Genomic DNA, 20,981 nt, shown 5'->3' on the forward strand with positions numbered 1-20,981 from the left:
AACATTACTGCAGCAAGAGGAATGAAATGGGAACAGTCTGTAAATAATAAAGTTTTAACATTTAAAAGACTTGTTATTTTTAATTAGAACTTAAAATTCCTGGGGACTCTTTGTCAAAGAGAAGCTATAAGGGCCCATCTGCAAATGAATGAGCAAATTTAGAAAAGATTTTTCACTCACTATGAATCCAGGGCAACTTGCTCTCCTTCGCCTCTCCATTGCACTAAAGATGACAAAGCCACTCCTAAGGCTGTAATGAATATTCTGTAGGGTTCCCTTTCACAGGAAAAGAGGGGGTTCTTTTGCCAGAGAGGGGAGGATTTGTGCTGGGCATTGCTCTGAAGATTGCATCCTTTAAAGTAGTTGATGCCAGGAAGCAATCCACTTTAAGGGAGGCAATCCACTCACACAATCCACCCCCAGCAACAGAGGTGGAGGGTCATGATGCGCATATTGTCACCAGTAAAATGGCTGTCACAGCTACTTTTAAGCAGGCAATTTGCAGCATTCTGAGTGGCATGGCATGATCATTCTTCTCTACTGGTGGGGACACAGCAGTCATCTGTATTGTGATCTTCCCTTGACAAGGGGCAGGACAATGATGGCCCATTTGTGGAGGCAAAAATGTTTTGCAAAAATAAGGATCCCCATTTTGGCTCCATCCAGCTATGTCATTAAATGAGTTACAAAAGAATATTTATAGTCTTTTGCTTTATTCACTGTTGTTCTGTGCCCCTCAAGGTGTGTTGAGCATGAATTGAATGAATCTTCCATGCAGACTGTTTGGTGAGGCAGTTGTATGACTCATTTTACCGTGGACCATTCATATTTCAGCCTATTTCTGACCCGGAAGCTGCAGCTTGCACAAAATTCAGTGGCTTCATTGTTAGGCTGATCAGCCTAACAAGGCCAGGTAACACCAGTCCTGAAAGAGTTGCATTGGCTGCCAGTATGTTACTGGATTAAATTCAAAGTCTGTATGCTGACTCATAAAGCTCTATACAATTTGGGACTGAGATACTTGAACAGTCATCTTCCCCCTGTATCAACCTGCTCCTGAGTTAAGGCCAACAGGGGAGGCCCTTTGGGTTGTGCTTCAGCCAAGTAAGATCTCCTATGCAGCTATCTTGGAAAGGGCCTTCATAATTTTAGCATCCCAGTTATGGAATATCCTGCCATCTGACTGCTACTGACTCTCATGAGTTTTCATCACCAACTGAAAACCCATCTGTTCACAAAGGCATTTCTTGATTAAGAGGGCTGGGTTGTTTTCAGATTTTGATACTATTGCTGTTTTATAGTTGCTCTGGTTGTTGGTTGTTATCTGGCCTTGATTTATAATATTTTGGTGAAACTATTTCACATTTTGAATGGTTTTCTTATTCACTCACCCTGGGATTACTTGTCAACGAGGGACAGGTTAAAATATTTGTAAACAACAATGACAACAACTTCTTTATCATCATCATCATCACCACTACCATCTCTGTAGTATAATATCTTTCAGTATTTTAGAAGCATAGTAAAAGTAAGGTGAGTTATGAGTAGGGCACATGGTTAAGCCATCATATGACTGCTACATTATGTGGCAAATTCTGCAATGCACACCAGTAGATTATAAGGGCCAGTTCACAGTATTCCAGTGCAGAAGATTGTTCAAAACTTGTAGGCAGGAGGGGGTAGGGAAGAGGATAGTCATTTAAATCAGTAATACCTAGATTGTGTTGATTAGGCTATGAAATAATAGCCTGACCTCTTGGCATCTCTCACAGCTTATTGGAAGCATCAACAGTATTAAACAGTGCAAAATAGAAGTTTCACATTAAGAATTATTAAGAAATTGATTGAAAATAAAAGCAATAAATCTCAGGATGCTTTTAATACCCATCTATAGTGCAGCCTTGTCAGGGACACTGGGTATAGCTCTACTTGTGCCACCTGATCTCCAAAAATATTTCATAGAGCTAGAAAAGATGCAGAAAGGGGCAAGCAAAGTGATCAAGAGGTTGGAGAACCCTATGACTAGAGGCCAAAGCAAGTGGGGAAAATTGGAAACATGACATCTAAGGGGAACCTAACAGAGGTTATGGTCTGAGGACAAACCCCAAAGCCTGGAAACTCCTCATAAGAAGCAGTGCTTGACAAAACAAAATCCAAGCATACACCACAGAGACCACATAAACAGGGTGATACATCCCCACATCAATGTGAGAAAGATTACTGGAGCTGGGATATGAAAGGCAGGAAGCCACACTTAGATGGGATTAATAGCAGCACACTAAATGAGCATCTGTAGGCACTACAAAGGGGCAAGGAGTACCCCTTTCCACCAGGCAAGCTTAATACACTTTACTTACTCAAAATAGGAGAATTCAGATTACCATTTTTATGATGGTAGATTGATTGTGTAACAGCTGCAACCACATACTGTACTGTCTGTAGCATTAGACATAGGAAAGTGCCTTAGAGCAAGTCAAACCACTGGGCCATCTAGCTCTGTACTGTCTCTGAGCTGACTGGACATTGCTCTCTAGGGTTTCCAGACAGGAGTTTTTCCCAGCTCTACCTGGAGATACCATGGATTGAATGTGGGATCCCTTGCATGCAAAGCATGTTCTATTCCTGGGTTACACCCTTTCCCCAGACAAATCTAAGGGAGGGGAAGGACACGATATGCCTGTGAACCTTTTGTAAAGCTTGGATACAAGTTGTTTTTAGTACAGACATTTGTTAAGAAGGCAACAGATATGATGCCGGGATCTAGTTCACTGAAGGGCGGGCTTAAAAGAACATTTTATATAATATTTAAATAAAATAAGAACTGCTATCTGATTCAAGCTTTCAGCCAGCCTGGCAGTGGTAAAGTAGGAATCTCTACTTGAACCATATGTGCCAGATGGGAGTGTGCATTGCTCTGAGTCAAACTCCTGGAGAATCACTGTCGTCGTCTTTGAATCTGTCTCCTGCATTTATTTTTGAATCCCTGCTGGGGATGGGAGTCCACATAGAACCAAGGCAATATAACTTGCGCTTCATTAAACAAGTTAATTTCCTGTCTGGTCCTCCGGAGACATCAAAGTGTCTCATTTTAAAGCCCACTGATGCATGTGGTGAGGACTCTGCAGAGACTAATCCTCAGAGTCTTCAGAATGCTCTTCTCTTTACATGCCTTTGGAACTCACTGTCCCTTAACTCCCTGGTGAGCAGTGGCGGCAGCCTCTTAATTTAATGGTGTACAGAGCAATGCTACTTACGACAGTCAATCACCTCTCCACCAGAACACAGGTAACAATGATGTTGATAAGTCTAACTCGCTGTTGAGTTATGTACTCAAAATAGAATCTAAGATTCACAGTCAATGCCCTTGATGATCAAAAGGAGTCACTGGATGCTGGTGAATCCAAATTGTCTGAAAACTGCTAAGTACCATCCTGTTTTAATATTTCTTTTCTGTAAGAGGTACCTTACAAAGCAATCCAAAGTCATCTTGTGCTGGGCTTGGGTGGTGGTGGTGGATTGGGTTCCTCTGCCCAGCTCGCCCAGCTAAGGCAGCCTCCCACCATCACCCACTGATGGAGCGATGCAATCATCATTCTGTTGACTGAGCACTCCCCCTTCCACCCTCCAAACCTGTTGGCAGGAGGGGGAGTGCCACTGGGGAAGGGTCTTGAAATGAAGCATTCCGGAGGTGGTGAGGGGCTGAGTTTGCCCAGGATCCGTTGGATCTGAAGGCAGTTTCACTGCCATTGTGTGACAGCATTGGGCCCAAGTGCTGAACCAGCTCCAGACTGGTACAGTAATCTTACTGCCTCCCACTTTCCACCCTGGCCACCATGTGCAGCAGGCATATGGGTGCAGTGGCCCCACCACTCCATCAAGCTTCACTGGTGGGTGGGTGAGAGATCTGGATTGCAGCATAAATTACTCAACACATAAATGAATGCAGATTCTTCAAACATAGAAGGCAAACAGAGCAGTATAGAATTTCATATGCAACTAATGTAGTGATAGGGGAACCTGTAGTACTCCAGATGTAGTTGGAGTACAGCTCACTTCATCCCTGACCATTGGCCATGCTGGCTAAGGCTGATGGGAAGTGGAGTCCAACAACATCTGAAGTGCTACAGGTTAGCCACTCCTGAACAAAGCTTGCTGATGAGCTATGAATTAGGAAATGTTCCTATTCCATTGGCCATGACAACTATTTTGGTGGAAAAGAAAAAAGAAAAAACTTTTGGCACTAATATGCATGTAAACACTTCACAATCAACTATTCAAATTAAATAGACATTTATCACTGAGTATTTAATCACATACTACAGTGGCACACTCATGTCTTAAAACACATCAAGCAACAGTAAAGGGGTAGGGAATGGGTTCTAGGATTTCAAACAGAGAAGCAGTGGACAAGAAGTAGGAACCTCATATGCTAATTTGTCCCCCAGCCTCGCCTGCAACTGATTTTTTCTGGACCGATCTCCAAAAAATAAACTTGAGAGTAACAGCTGGGGAAAGGCTTTGAAGAATGGTTCAGAAATCCCTCCCACTCATTTTAAACTTAAAATTAGCAATATTGCTGAACTTTGAAATTACGTGGTTTGGTAACTGCCAATCATCTAATTTACATTTAACATGAAGCCTTCTGGGATTAAAGCTTTTGGACTCACCACAAGCTGAAAATAACGGTTACAGTGAGAACTAACAGAGAATGCATGAAACATCATTACAGAACCTATATGGGATTTGGGTGGGAGATACTTCTGAAAGCTTTTTTTAGACAAGCTCAGGGATTGCATAAGTCCTTTTTTTCTCAGGGCTCTGGAGCTTCCCCAGGCCTGCCCTCAGCTGTCTGCAGCCTTACAGTATCACCTTTTCCCCCCTGGTCATAGCTTGATCTGAGCTGTGAGTGACGTACAGAGTTTGAACAAAAGCAGATAAAATGATGTGATGCACAACAAATAATATTATGAATCAATTTAAACAATTGTGGTGCTACCCTGGTTCTGAATTTATTTATTTATTTGTTACATTTATACCCTGCCTTTCTTTCATCATGGAACCCAAGCTGGCATACATGTGGTTCCCAGGCAGTCTCCCATCCAGGCACTGACCAGACCCAGACCTTCTTAGCTTCAGCAAGGTGGTGGCCTCATGTGCCTTCAGACCATAGCCTGAATCATGCTAAGGGGAATTTGTCCATCACTACTTATCTTCAGGAGTGGCATGACTGATTTTGTTTTGCTCTTACTGCTTTGTTAAAACTGAAAACAATAGCATCAGAAGCATTCCTATCTTGGCACCAGTTTCTCTCTTTTTTATGTGAAAACTTCACTCCTGGCAGACTGAAAGACAGTGAAGTAGTTGACTGTGGTATTTACAGATGCATCATAATTGATCTCTGTATATGTGTGTGTGTGTGTGTGTGTGAATGCTTTGTTACTATAATGTGTTAGGTTTCTTAAAACTATGTTTTAAGCAGCCTTGAGCATATGGAAAGGTGGAGCATAAATGTTTTTATCTCTGTTCACAGCTTTTGGAAGAACTTGCAAAATCTTCTTAATCAGAGACAACAGTGGGACAAAAGAGAGGAGTGAAAACACTACTGGCAAATTAGCTCCATTAAGCCACTATCTTTTAAAACTGTCTCCAGATCCAGTGAGCTTCATGGCTGACTGGAGACTTAACCCCAAGTCTCCCTGGTCCAAGCATTCACAAAGATATGATATGAAAGATCTGTGATTAGGCTCTCTGGCAGGTTATGAAAAAATGCAACCAGCCTTTGAGGGGGTGAATGGAAATCAAACAGACCATGGCACTGAGGAAGGGGGTTTAACCCTTCCCCCAGTGCTATTTTCCCAATTAAAATCCCAATCAACCTGCTATTTCCCCATGGAGGAAAATGTACATGTACACATCTGATGACAACTGTACCTTTTTCCCAGCTCTATTTTTTTGGGGGGGGGTCAGTGGGAGGGTCATCAATAAAATTGAGGAGTTAGACCCCCCCTCCCTGAGCACTACAGCCTAATGTGCAAACAATGATGTTGAGTAATCTCTGAATTTGCTAGGATGTGGAGGCCTTCTTACTACCACCCATTCCCCTTTGACGTCATTTTTGTAGCATTATTCTTTGAAGTATTAAACAGGAAAGAGCATTTGTATATTTCAATTTGTTTTTATCATTCATTGCTTGTAAGCCACTTTTGAAGGCCAATGGCAGAAAAGCAGTAGTAGTAGTAGTAGTAGTAGTAGTAGTAGTGGTAGTAGTAGTATTCTTATTCTTATTATTCCTGCCATAGCTACTATTAAGGTTTTCTTTAAAAGAGCAGGAGATCCTCATCACACATCTCCCATCAAGTTGTATCCTAAGTCCCTCACTTTGGAGTTTAAACCAACCTTCCCCAACCTGGTGCCCTCCAGATGTTTGGGGCTACGTCTCCCTTTAGCCAAAACATCTGAAGGGCACCAGCTTGGAGAAGGCTGGTCTACAGATGTAAAGGCATGGGGGGAAATCCAGAAAAAATAAAAAAGGGGCTTCATTTTTCCCCAATTTTTCCCGGCCTTCATACTTCTAGGCTATTGTAGACACAATATTTTGCATTGGATGCCAGTATGTAACACAAACTATGTATATCTATTACAAACCATAGGAAGGAAATTCTTCAGATTGGATAATGGTTGTAATGAAATACCTGGAGGCAGTCACTTTCATCAAAATTCATTGTTTTGGAGTGATGAAAATGGAACTTAAGAGGAAGTAGATTTCTGGGAGCTAGGGGAGAATCATGCTACCAAAACATTTTGGAGGAGTTGAAAGAATTTAACTCCCTACCTCCTATTTTCTGCCAGCCACGTGACTTGATCTTTGTCTCAACTGTCTTGCATGGGGGAAAAGGAATGCTACACTTCCAAAAAGGTCTGGAGTGGATGGATGAATCTCAATTTCTTATTTTTCCAGTCTTAAATTCAGTTTGCCACGTTTCCGCATCAGTTAGTGAATTTTATTTTCTAAAAGTCCTCATGAATATTTTTGAATATACTATTTCTGTATGCATTTTTCCTAACATAATGCATATTTGTATGCTATTTTCAAGAATGTAAGCATTTTTATGCACACTTTCCCCTAATATACACCTTTCTACACCCACTTTGGGGGGCTGGAGAACTTAATCCCAAAATTCAGAGAAGCGCAAATTTGGAAGGTTTCAGTTCATGTGTGAATTAAGTGTGAATTAAGTAGGTTCACATTAAAGTGTAAACTGAACTGAATTTCTTCCTCACCCCAACTGGTGCAGGTGGTGAAATCCATTCCTTGCCAAAGACCCTTGGAATTGTTCTGGAGGTACAGCCTTTCTTTCTCTCCTGTCTTTCTCTCCCTCTGGGGTAGGGAACCTTTGGCCCTCCAGATGTTGCTGAATTACAACTCCTATCAGCCCAGCAAACATGATGGGAGGTGTAGTCCAGCAACACCTGCTCTGGTTCATCTACATGCTTGGTCCCACCTGGTGTGTTTGCTTTGGCTTTGGCTGTCATCCTCAGACAGAGACTCAAGTTTATTTTGACTGACCCTTTCCCCTTGAAAATATTGAACCCCCCAAAAAAATTGAAACAGAGAGAAAAGGAATGAAAAATTGCAAGAATAATTTCAGAGCAGGGCTAGACAGGATGTGATTGCTTCAAACCTTATTTTTATGCTTCCTGCTTTGGATGAGTGTTCAGGAAGTCTCTTGGTGAGGCATTGCTTAGTCTTTCCAGAGGGTGATGTTGACAGTCCAGCATTGCCTTTGTTTACACAGCACATTTAATCCTAGGTTTTTAATTTTTTTTATCTTTCCACATCCGCTCAGAGAAGATGATAATTTTCTGAAATTAAACACTTAGCTTGATTGCTGTTTTGTTAATTGCCACATTCACAAACCCCCCTGGTGCTCCTGCCTGTTTAACATGGATAATGCTGCAAAGATGATCGGCGTCAAATTGGTGCACAGGTGGGCGGGCAGTAGTACTGAGGCCTCCTCATCCTTGCTCATTCAGATGAATTGCCCAGCATCATTGCACAAAGGGAAGGAATTAAACTGAAGTGGAAATGTCTTTACAAAACCACACAGATGGAAGTTCAAAACAGGAATCACGAGGGAGAAATTTCTCACCCTGTTAGCACAGTATGTGAAAAATCCTGCAAACCAGGAGCTGATCATATGTTCTTGGAATCTCTGATAAAGCACCCTACACTTATATTTCCATACAGAACTCAACATAAGGACATCTTATATTGAGGCTGTAGAATGAATCAAACTTGGATTCATTTTGGCTTGAATAAATGTCAATTTCATTTATAACAGAAACATTAATTATATATTTATTATTTACTTTAAAAGATGGTATCTCACTTTTTCTTAGCAGATGAACTCAAAGCAGTTCACAACATAAACATCTTAAAATCACAACAGTTTACAAAAAAAAGAGAATTGTTTAATAGCTTCCCAGCTTAACGGTCTGATCTGATTTGGTGCATTCCAAGCAACAGAGGTCAAGCTGACTTCTTGTCTTGTAACCTCACTGGGAATTGTGTTTGGCCTCAGCATAGCAAATGCCTTAAGCACTGCTCTACCACTGTGCCTATCCTAGTTCCCAGATCACTATGGCAGAACAAGGTTGAGATTATAAGAACATACGAGCCCAGTTGGATCAGACTAAAGATGTTCCAGCATTCTGTTCTCTCAATGGCCAGCCAGAGGCCTGTGGGAAGCCTACAAATAGGACATGAGGACAATATCTATCCTCTATCATGTCCACCCCTACTGGCCGTTTTTCTAAATGTAGTAACCTTGTTACTCTCATATTATCGTGGTTGCCCTTTTCTTAACTGTTTCCTGTTCTGCAATATCATTTTTGAGGTATGGAGACCAGAACTAAACACAGTATACCAAGTGCAATCACACCATCAATTTATATAACAGCATCACACTATGGGCAGTTGCATTTTCAATCCCTTTTCTAGTGATCTATAACATGGAATTCACCTTTTTATACAGCTGCAATTAGGGATGGAAAGATCTGTCAGTTTTGGTTCTCTCAGTTTCTCATTTTTCCATAGTTAAATTCTTTACATTTCTGCAGTGATTAGTGTTTTGTTTTTTAAAAAAAACCTCATGAAAATTCTCCACCATTTCAGTGTGAATTTCTCCAAATAAACACATTTTTGTAGGCAGTTATGTACAGAGGTACATCTTTTTGCAAGCCATTTTTCATCATTGCATGCCTTTTTCCATGTTATTTTCACTCATGAATTCATTTTTATGCACACTTTCCCTTAATATATGCATTTTTAAAAATGTTCTTTAGTTGGCGAACAGCATCCCAAAATTCTACTAAATGCAAATTTCGAAGGATGGCTGCGTTTCAGATAGCTGCAACACAGTGGACCGACATCTTCATTGTACTATCCACCACAACTCCACAATCTCTTTCCTGGCTAGTTGCTGCCAGTTCAGACCCCATAAGCATATATGCAAAGTCATTTTCCACTCTCGCTTGCATAATCACTTAAGAACATAAGAAGAACCTGCTAGATTGGACCAAGGCCCCATCTAGTACAGCACTCTGTTCTCACGGTGGCCAACCAGTTGCCCTTAGGAAGCCCACAAGCAGAACTTGAGCACTTTTCCCCACTGTGATTCCCTGCAAATGTTATTCAGAGGCATACTGTCTCGTGACGTGGAGGTAAAACACAGATATCATAGCTAGTAGCCACTGATACCTTTATCCTCCATGAATGTGTCTACGCCTCTTTAAAAGCCATCCAAGTGGGTAGCCATCACTATAAATTGTGGCAGCACATTCCATATGTGCTGTGTGAAGAAGTGTTTTCTCTTGTCTCTCTTGAATCTTCCAATATCCAGCTTTTTTTATCCTCTAGGATTTATAGAGGTCAGTGGCAAACAAAGAAGTGTGCATGAGTGACTATAGGGCCAAGCTAGATGTGCTGCTTGTAGTTTGGCATGGGACAAGCAGGATCAGGTTTGCTATTTGCAATGAGAGGAAAATCCCCTCCCATTGTGAACTATCATTCTCCCCCCTCCCACAAACACACAACACAGTCCCAATCAGTGTGGCAGCAGGGTATCTCCAGCCCCAGCTTAATGTGAGTACAGTAGGGCCCCACTCATATGGCGGGTTACGTTCCAGACACCCGTCTAAAAGTGAAACCCGCCGAAAAGCAGAACTCCTTCAATAAAATGACGCCCAAAAAATGCTGTAAAAGCGGAACAAGCGCCATATGAGTGGGGCCTTACTCTAATTTTAGTTGCCGTATTAGCAGAACACCGAAAAGCAGACCGCTGAAAAGCGGGGCCCTACTGTATAGGGTTGTTCTGCCTGTTTCCCTGACATGCAATGGGAATTCATTTCCTAAAGCTGTTATCCTTTGGCCACTTTGAATATCTAGTCAGACTGGAATGAAAGACTCCCAGTTTGCCTGGTATTTTAGAGGGTTTTTTCAGTTATCTTTATACCAATGTAAAATCCAGACTGCTGGTGCACTAACATCATTTATGTCAACTCTACCAAAATATTGGTCAAATGAAAGCCACTGTTACGTCTTTTTGAAGTTCACCTAACATGAAATCTCTTTGCACAGTCAATTGTATTATTCCTGTAACAGTTCTGCTAATCTCCATCTCGCTCTTTATCCCCTTTCTAGCTCTCTACTTCCTGTATCCCTTTTATTTCCTGGATCCCTTACAAAGACTGCTGGGAACAGTAGTACTGCAGTATATCTGTCAGATTACACTACAACCACACTTTGTTTCAGAAAAATGCTCTTTGCAAAGACCACAGAGACAAGATTGCTTGGGCAAGGTAAAGCCACAGAAACCTTAGAGATGAGTACTATTCTTTGATGATCACTGCAATGTGATGTTAGATATTCCATCCATTTGGAAACTTTTTTTTCTGTGATTGGTATGTTTTCATCCATTTTACATTTGCAAAGATTGCTGACCAATTTGTTAATCAAATGTTAATCTGTCTGAGTTTTTCTTTTAAATAAAATACCTTCTAACAACAGAAGGTGGTTCTAGTTCTGCTGGTTCTAGGGTTTTCAGGTGTTGTGGTCCAACATCCATCAGCATCAGCCAGCATGGCCATTGGTCAAAAATGATGGGGGGAGGAGCCTAACAACATCTAGAGGATGCCACATTGGCTACCCCTAGTCATGTTCACCTACCCATCATCTCCATCTGCTTGGGAGAAGACTTCAGCATTTGGAAGACTTTAGTCCTAAACTCTCTCACACACAATAAAATGGGATCTGCAGCTTCGTGAACAAATTCAGTTGTCAAGAGTACTTGGATTTAAACCAATTTAATCTCAGTGATGTCGAACTGAAGCCAACTGATTATGTCATCTTAAATCCGAGAGTGATGGTTCACCTTCATTGATGACTGGACTGTTAAGCTTTTAAATCATACAAAAGCTTGGAGAATCTCTCCAACAGGCCATCACCATTGCAATCTATTTATTACAGTAAGTTAAACTTAAAGAAATGTTAAAAATAACCCCAATCTTCTGGCTTAAAGCTAGTTCTTCTAATTCCCTTCATATTGGCAGCTACTCAAGAATATTTGATATTGAAATATATGCTCATAAACTAGCTACAAGCTAGTCACTACAACAGAACCACGATACTGTACTTTCTCCTTTCCTGGATTTAAGCCAATTTATGCCCCAAGTCCAAACACAAGAAAGAAATAGCATATCTTGTAACCTCCTCCTTGCTTCCAATCTCTATGGCTGGCCTACCTCTCTTGATGTCTTTGCCTAATCTAATATCATAGTGAGCTTGTGTTATTTATGCAAGTCACTTGCTGCGCAAGCTCTTCTGGTCTGGTTCTCTCCAGGTGCCACTGTCTCAGCTGCTCTATTGTCACATACAGTCTTAGCCAGCCTTGGTCCAGATAAGTTAGTGGTGAGAGCAAAGGGAAAGCTTGGTTGTGGTTGTTATGTGCCTTCAAGTAGATTACGATTTATGGTGACCCTATGATTCTGCAACCTCCAAGAGCATCTGTTATAAATTACCCTGTTCAGATCCTGTAAGTTCAGGTCTGTGGCTTCCACTATGGAATCGATCCATCTCTTGTTTGGCCTTCCTCTTTTTCTGTTCCCTTCTGTTTTTCCCAGCATTATTGTCTTTTCTAGTGAATCAGGTCTTCTCATGATGTGTCCAAAGTATGATAATCTCAGTTTCATCATTTTAGCTTCTAATGAGAGTTCTGGTTTAATTTGCTCTAATACCCAATTATTTGTCTTTTTCGTGGTCCATGATATGGGAAACCTATAGAATCTAAATGCCATGATCCATGGGTACCCTATGTGAAATCAAACCTCACAGGCAGCACATGAAATCATGCGAGTATATATTGCTTGTGAGGTCTTCAGGGAAATGGACAGGCATGCCAAGCTAAAGTAGGATTGTTTAGCCAACTCCACCTCTACATTCCATCCTTCAGAACAGCAATTTGTGGCAACAGTCAAAGCAGAATTAGAAGACCCTTTCACCAGTGAGAAGACAACTTTGTAATTCATTAAAGAGAGGGATGGTTTTTAAATTCTAGTTTGTCAAAGAGCACACGTGGCAAATAAATTAATACCATAAAGATATGAGGACAGAGTTTCATAGCAATGCAAGGCAAATAATTATATATAAATTGCACCCACACATTAGTATGTGTGTGTCTATATGTATGTATATATAGTCCTGGAAATGGCAGGATCCTCTTCTTATGCTCCACACTTCATATGGTTATTATTCAATGTAGTTGTTTAATGATTGTTCCTTTTCCAATGTTTGAAATATTGCTACAGAATGTACCACAAATATTAACAAAAAATCATTTTGGTAAAATTCTATAATTTAGTGCAGATTCTTGTAGAATGAGCAGAACTATATAATTTTGTATTTGTCTATGTGAGTTTGATTACACATAACTCTGTGAAGAGATGTGTTAGCAGTAGGGTGTGTACCTTCTGTGGATATTAAGCATAGGAGACCAGCCAGGTTTAAAAGAAAAATATTAAATTGTTAAGCAGGTCCAAGTTCATGTTTTCCTAACCTGGCTTGCAGGTTTCTGTCTTCCTCTAAAGGAAATCAAATCACCCAGTTTGACAGCTTCATCTCCTACCATCAGCTTTTGCATGTTGCATACCAGTCAATTCACCAAGGATCTTATGAGTATGACAACTCAGTGCCATGGCGGGGGAGGGCAGGAGGAAAGTGTCAATAAATATCTAGATGAATCTTAAAAGGTGCAAAACTCCTATCCTCCTTATCCCACAGACACAATGGATTATGGACTAGATTATTGTTTTGGAAGTGTTACTTAGCTCTCAAGCTCTATAATAAATACAGATAACTGACACCAGGGTAGAATTAGGTCAGCCTTGAAAAATTCCTAACCCTGTGAGACCAAAGGGTAGTAGTACGGAAATGTCATTGTTGTGGGGAAATCTTTAGGTACAAAATATCAAAACTGGATTTGTCTGAAATGACAAAGTGTAATAAAGGAGAGTCCGGAGTTGTACGCCGCACACAATAGGAACATGGAACATGAGAAGCATGAACCAGGGACAGTTAGAAATTGTCAAGCAAGAAATGGAATATATCAACATTACAATACTTGGCGTGAGTGAATTAAAATGGACGGGAATGGGACATTTTCAATCAGGCAACTACAAAATATTTTATGCAGGAAATAAGAAATTAAGAAGAAATGGGGTTGCTTTAATAGTGAGAAGTGAGGTAGCAAAAGCAATTAGGAGCTATAACAGAAGGTCTGAGCAAGTGATATCAATGAGATTAAACAGGAAACCTATTAACATAATCATCATCCAAGTCTATGCTCCAACAGCAAACACAGAAGAAGAGGAATTGGAGAGATTTTACGCAGAGGTACAGGAAGGAATTGATCACACACCAAAACAAGATGTTCCGACAATCATGGGGGACTGGAATGCAAAAGTAGGGAACAGAGAAGAACTAGGAATTGTGGGGAAATGGGGCTTAGGAGATAGAAATGAAGCAGGAGAAAGACCTATTGAATTCTGTGAAGCCAATAATTTTTCTTGTGAACACTTTTTTTTGAGCAACTGAAAGATGACTGTACATGTGGACATCACCAAATGGTCCATATAGGAATCAAATTGATTATATAACTGGTAGCAGAAGATGGAGAAGTTCCATACTTTCTGCAAAAACAAGACCAGGAGCAGACTGCGGTACAGATCATGGTCATATCGAAAATCAGAGTAAAGCTAAAGAAGGACAAAGCAATCATAATGCCAAAATACAATTTAAATAACATCCCAGAAGCATATAAAGATCAAATAAGGAACAGGTTTCAGGCTTTAAACTTAATTGACAGAGAACTAGAAGAACTATAGAATGAAGTCAGAGACATTATCAGGGAAGAATGCAAAAAGACAATACCTCCAGTTAAAAAGAGAGAAAGACCTCAATGGATGACTGAAGAAACTCTTAAAATAGTTAAACAGGGAAGGAAAGCAAGAGCAAAAGGAGATAGAAACATGGTCAGAACCCTAAATACAACAATACAACAACTAGTACGTAGGGACAAAGAGAACTATTACAATAGTTATTGTATAGAAATAGAAGAGGACAACAAAAAGGGAAGAACAAGAGCCCTATTCCAAAAGATTAGAGAAATTAAAGGGAAATTTAAACCAAGAGTAGGGATGTTGAATAATCAACAGTGGAACACACTGACTGAACAAGATGAAATAAAAGGAAGATGGAAGCAACACACTGAAGAACTCTATAAAAGAGATGCCAGGATGACAGATTCATTCACAGAGGAACTGTATGATGAAGAACCAGAAATTTTAGAATGTGAGGTAAAAGCTGCTCTTAAAATACATGGAAGAAACAAAGCACCAGGAACAGATGGCATACCAATAGAGTTGCTACAAGCTACTGAGACTGAATCTGTCCAAATTTTGACAAAAATCTATCAAGAAATATGGAAAACTAAACAATGGCCCACAGACTGGAAGCGTTCAATCTACATCCCAATTCCAAAGAAAGGGGATCCCAGGGAATGCAGTAATTATCGAACTATTGCCTTAATCTCCCATGCAAGTAAAGTAATGCTCAGGATTCTACAACAAAGGCTCTTACCATATATGAAGCGAGAAATGCCAGACGTCCAAGCTGGATTTAGAAAGGGAAGAGGCAGCAGAGATCATATCACAAACATATATTGGATAATGGAACGGAGCAAGGAATTTCAGGAGAATATCACCCTGTCCTTTATAGATTACAGCAAAGCCTTTGATTGTGTAGATCATGAAAAACTATGGAATGCTTTAAAAGAAATGGGGGTGCCACGGCATCTGATTGTCCTTATGCGCAACCTATATCCTGGACAAGAGGCTACTGTAAGGACAGAATATGGAGAAACCGATTGGTTCCCAATCGGAAAGGGTATGAGACAGGGGTGTATTTTGTCACCCTATTTATTTAATCTATATGCAGAATATATCATATGAAAAGCAGGATTGGACCAAAATGAAGAAGGTGTGAATATTGCAGGGAGAAATATCAATAATTTAAGATATGCATATGATACCATGCTGCTAGCAGAAACCATTAATGATTTGAAACAAATGCTGATGAAAGTTAAAGAGGAAAGCAAAAAAGCAGGACTACAGCTGAACGTCAAAAAGACTAAAGTAATGACAACAGAAGATTTATGTAACTTTAAAGTTGACAATGAGGACATTGAACTTGTCAAGGATTATCAATACCGTGGCACAGTCATTAACCAAAAGGGAGACAATAGTCAAGAAATCAGAAGAAAGCTAGGACTGGGGAAGGCAGCTGTGAGAGAACTAGAAAAGGTCCTCAAATGCAAAGATGTATCACTGAACACTAAAGTCAGGATCATTCAGACCATGGTATTCCCGATCTCTATGTATGGATGTGAAAGTTGGGCAGTGGAAAAAGTGGATAAGAGAAAACTCATTTGAAATGTGGTGTTGGAGGAGAGCTTTGTGCATACCATGGACTGCGAAAAAGACAAATAATTGGATGTTAGAACAAATTAAACCAGAAGTATCATTAGAAGCTAAAATGATGAAACTGAGGTTATCATACTTTGGACACATTATGAGATGATTCACTAGAAAATGCTGGGGGAAACGGTGTAGAAAAAGAGGACGACCAAACAAGAGATGGATTGATTCCATAAAGGAAGCCACAGACCTGAACTTACAAGATCTGAACAGGGTGGTTCACGACAGATGCGCTTAGATGTCACTGATTCATAGGGTCGCCGTAAGTCGTAGTCAACTTGAAGGCACATAACAACAACAGCAAATGTTTACTGGCCCAGGTCAAAATTGCAACATTTTGGAAGAAGTGAAACAATTACTTTTTAAAAACCTAGTTGCCTTCATCCAAAGGGCATTGCTAGATGTGACAGAAGAGTCTCCATAGCAAGCAGGCCAATAGCCAGAGCCAGCCAATCTGAAACACACACACACACACACACACACACACACACTGAAACAGGGCCGAGGCTACCTTGTGTTCATTTACACAACTGAAACTTGCTCACATAGGAAATTCAACATGCTATATTAGTATTTTGCAACCCTGAATGCTCTGAGAATAGGGTCAGTTAGAAACATTTTACACAGCAGTAACCTTTGAAGGCAGGCAAGTGGGCAAAACTGTGAGCATTATGGAAGTTCTCAAGACCATTTAAAGAGGCATCCAGGCTCTGCACATTAACAAAAGAGAGCTCTAAAAATACAAGCAATTAAATAAAAACTCATTGGGTGGAGGGTTATTTGGATGGCTAGATGGACAGATGGGGAGATAGCTGTTACAGAGGGATGAAAAGAAGATAGTGTTGAGATGTATGGATGGATGGGTGAATGAGCAGACAGATGGTTAAGATAAGGGTACTGATCAGTTCTTATGAACCCAAGAAAGGCATCCAAGTTTGTTTCTGTTAAAAATGCTTAATTAGACTAATTAAAGAGAGGAGAATTGACATAAATACTATTTTTTGTGAACTCAGAGTGTGCAATTTTCTCCATCATTTGTCATTACTTGGAGTCTGCTTTTTTCTCTTTCCTTCATGCATGATTTTAATAAAGCCCCATGTAGATTCTGAATGCACACTCCCATTCAAAGTCAGTCTATGGAGATACAGCTGCCTATAATAACATGCTTTTCCCGTTATTGTCTGCTTAGGCAGTAACTCTTGCAGTTAGAAATATATTGCATTTTTAGGTCAGCAGCAGCACAAAAAAGGGAGGCCAGCAAAACTAAATTGTTAAGCTTCAATGACTGAGTCAGTGCCAAATCTGCACAATCTATTCCGCCTGTACATTCCCATTAACCTCCCTTTAAATGCCTCTAGTGCTTGGCACCCCATTTCAACCTGCTTAAACAAGTGCTGAATGCTAACACCTTGCATCTAACTGCCAAATATTTATTTTATGTTTGTGGTCTTTCAAATATTGTTCTCATCCATAATGCACTGAAAGCAAATGCACTTCAGTTGGATAATTACAGAGCATATCTGATACAATGCAAATATATCAACTCTTAATAATCACAGCTTTCTGGCAGAAGTAGGAAAGGAGAGATGAGTGGATAGACTGACAGGCAGACGTAAAAAAGGAGGCAAGGAAACAACACCCAAAAGAATGATAAAGCAAAAGATCTCTACAGAAAGAGGAGGATGGGAAGGGTAGGGTTAGATAACGCTCTGGGGAATGGAAGCTTAGACAATAGACGAAAGGGGAGTTTGACCTGTTCTTGTTGAGGCAACCCTGAGGACTCTTGCTTTCCAAGAAGAGGCAGCCACAGATGGACAAAAGAGCAGATGGGCAGGTGGGAACATGTCAAAATGGAGGGAGAGAGGCACGAGCAAGCATACAGAACAGGCAAAAGAGCACAGATACAAGTAGTCAGTTGGATTGTATTTGATTAGAGATAGAAATGACATCCACCCACAAACTGAACATGACAACCTGACATAGTTCTTATTCCCTGGAGATGGGATGCTAAAATATTTACACCAGGTTTTTGTTGTGAACTCTCCCAGTGAGGTTAAATTAACAAAGACTTTTCATTTTACATATATTATACAAAGCAGAAATTGCCATCCTCTTTCTGTAAAGAAACCAAACAGATTGTCATGTATTGTTGCCTTCTACTGTCATTTCTTCCCTTCATTAAATTTTAGGCCAAGGTTACCACCTGCTTGCTGTCCCTTCCCCACCATTCTTCTTAGCTTCGCATAGAGGGCACATGCACACATGCTCACGCACTTAACAGATCCAGCACCATCTGGCTACCTACTCCACCTTCCCTACTGATCTTCCCTCCATTTTCTGCCAACACAGGTCACACTCAGTAATACTTTTCGCTGGGATTTACTCTTGGTTATTAAACATGAATCTGCAAGGAAAAAATAAATGGCTAAAGAAACTATGGCTAAAGGAAATTATGGGCCTTTCTATGTACTGATGGTGTTTGGTTCACTAACTGCACAGTTGTTATTCTGTTGAAATGTGGGTCCGGATTACAACTTTCCTCAAGGTAGTGCTTCCACTGCAGGAATGACACCCCAGCACTTAAATTGCAGTATTATGTCATTTGGGAAGATGAGATCCTTCCAACTGTTGGTATATTCATTGTGGTAGTGAACACAGAGTGTAAGGTGACTGTGAGAGTGACCCAGAAAGCAGGAGATGCCCTATTGTGGTGCCACCACTGGGTCCTGCCTCGTTGGCGCTGACCCATGACAGGATCTTCTCGGTGGTGGTTCCCCATTTGTGCAGTGCTCTCCCTGTTAAGGTATGTCTGTCTCCCTCATTAACATTCAGGAGAAAGTTAGAAACATTCCTGTTCACCCAGGCATTTGTTCACCCAGGCTGAAAGACACTGTTCTCCACAACCTTTAAATTGTTAGATGGCAGGGTATGTGACTTTTTAAAAATGTTTTTATATGTCCTTAATATGTTTAAATGTTTCAAATATCTTTATATTTTATTTTAAATTGCATTGTTTTGCTATATGGTTGTTTACCACCCTGAGCTCCTTTGGGAGGAAGGGTAGGATAGAAATGTCATAAACAAATAAATACTGAACATCACTAGGGATAAGTAGCACAATCCCTCCCCACATTTACATTTTTCAGGGATGATCAGGCTGCCTGGTCACCTACAGCACTGAGAATATACTTAGGATTGATACTGGCATCAATCCAGAGTATGAATTTTTAACATACGTGAAAAGGCCTAGAGCAAAGCAAAGCAGCCACAGTTCCACTGCACTGTCAAGACTGCAGTGTGAATGACTGTCTGCATTTCTGAGACTATCCAATTCTAATAATACCTTTCAAAATACTATATTTTACCCAGATGAACTTTCTCTTTTGAGCCTGGACCTAGCTACAAAAATACTTTCAAGCTCTGAACATAGATTATTGCTGTGAGCTATAAGGTACATGCAAACACTATTATATCCTGGCCAGTATCCCTTTCCTTCACATATCATCCCTTCTCCCAGGTTCCTTTTGTGTTATGTGTTAAACAAAAGGGACAGAGTCAATAGAAATATTGATTTAAAAATACTGTGTTTTATATACAAGCAGTTTATCATAAATTGGCTATGGGGCGGTATAGAAGTACAATAAATAAATAAATAACATTTCCCACAATGCCCCAGAGGGACACTACATCAGGTCAGTGTTAGCAATAAAAATGGTGGGAGGCTCAGTTACGTGCTGCACATACCAGTGCCACTGCTGCTTCCAGCCACACAGCAACCTTCACTGGTAAGCTCACCAGAGGGGAACTATTGTGTTGGGGGGCACTGAACAGCCAGGAGGGCTCTCAGACCTAGACATGCCATGTGATCCCTAATTATATAAGACCCTGGCTATAGGCATGTTCCCAGAGGCATTTAAAAAGGTGGGAGAGTCAGAAAGACAAGTGGCAAAAGCAACAGATATTTATGGAACTTGGATGCAATTCTTTAGTGATGCCAAATCAACATTATGTTTATTTCACAGAAGCAAGTACAGTAACTTAAACCAACCTAGATTTTCTTCTCTGTGTCATCAAGGAAACCAGACAGGAGATCTCGGAACTGCACTTACCGGCTTGGTTGGTGGTGATGTTCACCGAGACATGCTGTGGTGGGAATGGGCTTTTGTTGGAAACTCCATTGACAGCCTGGATCTCAAAAGTATATGGTGTATGGGCCCACAGATTGCTGATGAAGACCCGTGTTTCTGTGAGGCCCAGCTGCCTTGGTACAAACTCCACATTGTCATCACACCGGGAGCAGCTACGGCGGTCTGACCGACACTTCTTGCAGACAATGTTGTAGGTCACATCGTCACGCCCTCCCGTTTCCCGAGGTGGATGCCATTCAAGTATAATTGATGTCTCATTGACAATAGAGATCACGTTGCGAGGCCCTGAAGGAACACCTGTTGAAAAGCAATTTGCAGATAAAGGCTATGCAAGTACATTTCTAGCTGTTGTGATACAATGTAATATGTTTGCTGAGATGTAGAGATTAGTACGTTTGGACTCAGGAGTTGGATAAATGTATCCCTTGGGAGTTTCTATTGTGGTGCTTTTATTGAGGACACTGGGACCAAGAAGGCTTTCTTCCTCTCCTAATAATCTTGAGTGTTTCCCCCACTACAAGGCATGAACTTGTAAATCACTTTTGACTGTTGGTTGTGGAAAGTGACATAAATTCAGTAAACCTAACCTCCTCCAAGCCTCCTCTTGGAAGATCTGGTGAGCATGTTGGACTCATACAGATCTCACTGATCACTTTAAATGTGAAAGAATATCCCTTAAGTCAGATTAATAATGATCCTAGGAGGGTCTTCCCATCTTTTAAAGAGTAGCTTGGCTCATTGGTA

The 20,981-nt window shown here is 40.6% G+C and overlaps 1 protein-coding gene across 5 annotated transcripts in view; it reads right to left on the minus strand.

Annotated features, from left to right (window-relative positions):
• The window catches only part of EPHB1 (EPH receptor B1), a 457,257-nt gene that overhangs the window by 53,488 nt on the left and 382,788 nt on the right, over nucleotides 1-20,981 (minus strand). For all 5 annotated transcript variants that reach the window (XM_061636580.1, XM_061636578.1, XM_061636581.1 and 2 more), the window contains one exon: nucleotides 20,199-20,534. In XM_061636580.1, coding sequence (XP_061492564.1) covers nucleotides 20,199-20,534 — 336 coding nt within the window. The remainder of the gene's footprint in view (nucleotides 1-20,198; nucleotides 20,535-20,981) is intronic.

Source organism: Rhineura floridana, chromosome 7 (genome assembly GCF_030035675.1).
Source record: "Rhineura floridana isolate rRhiFlo1 chromosome 7, rRhiFlo1.hap2, whole genome shotgun sequence".
NCBI lineage: Eukaryota > Metazoa > Chordata > Lepidosauria > Squamata > Rhineuridae > Rhineura > Rhineura floridana.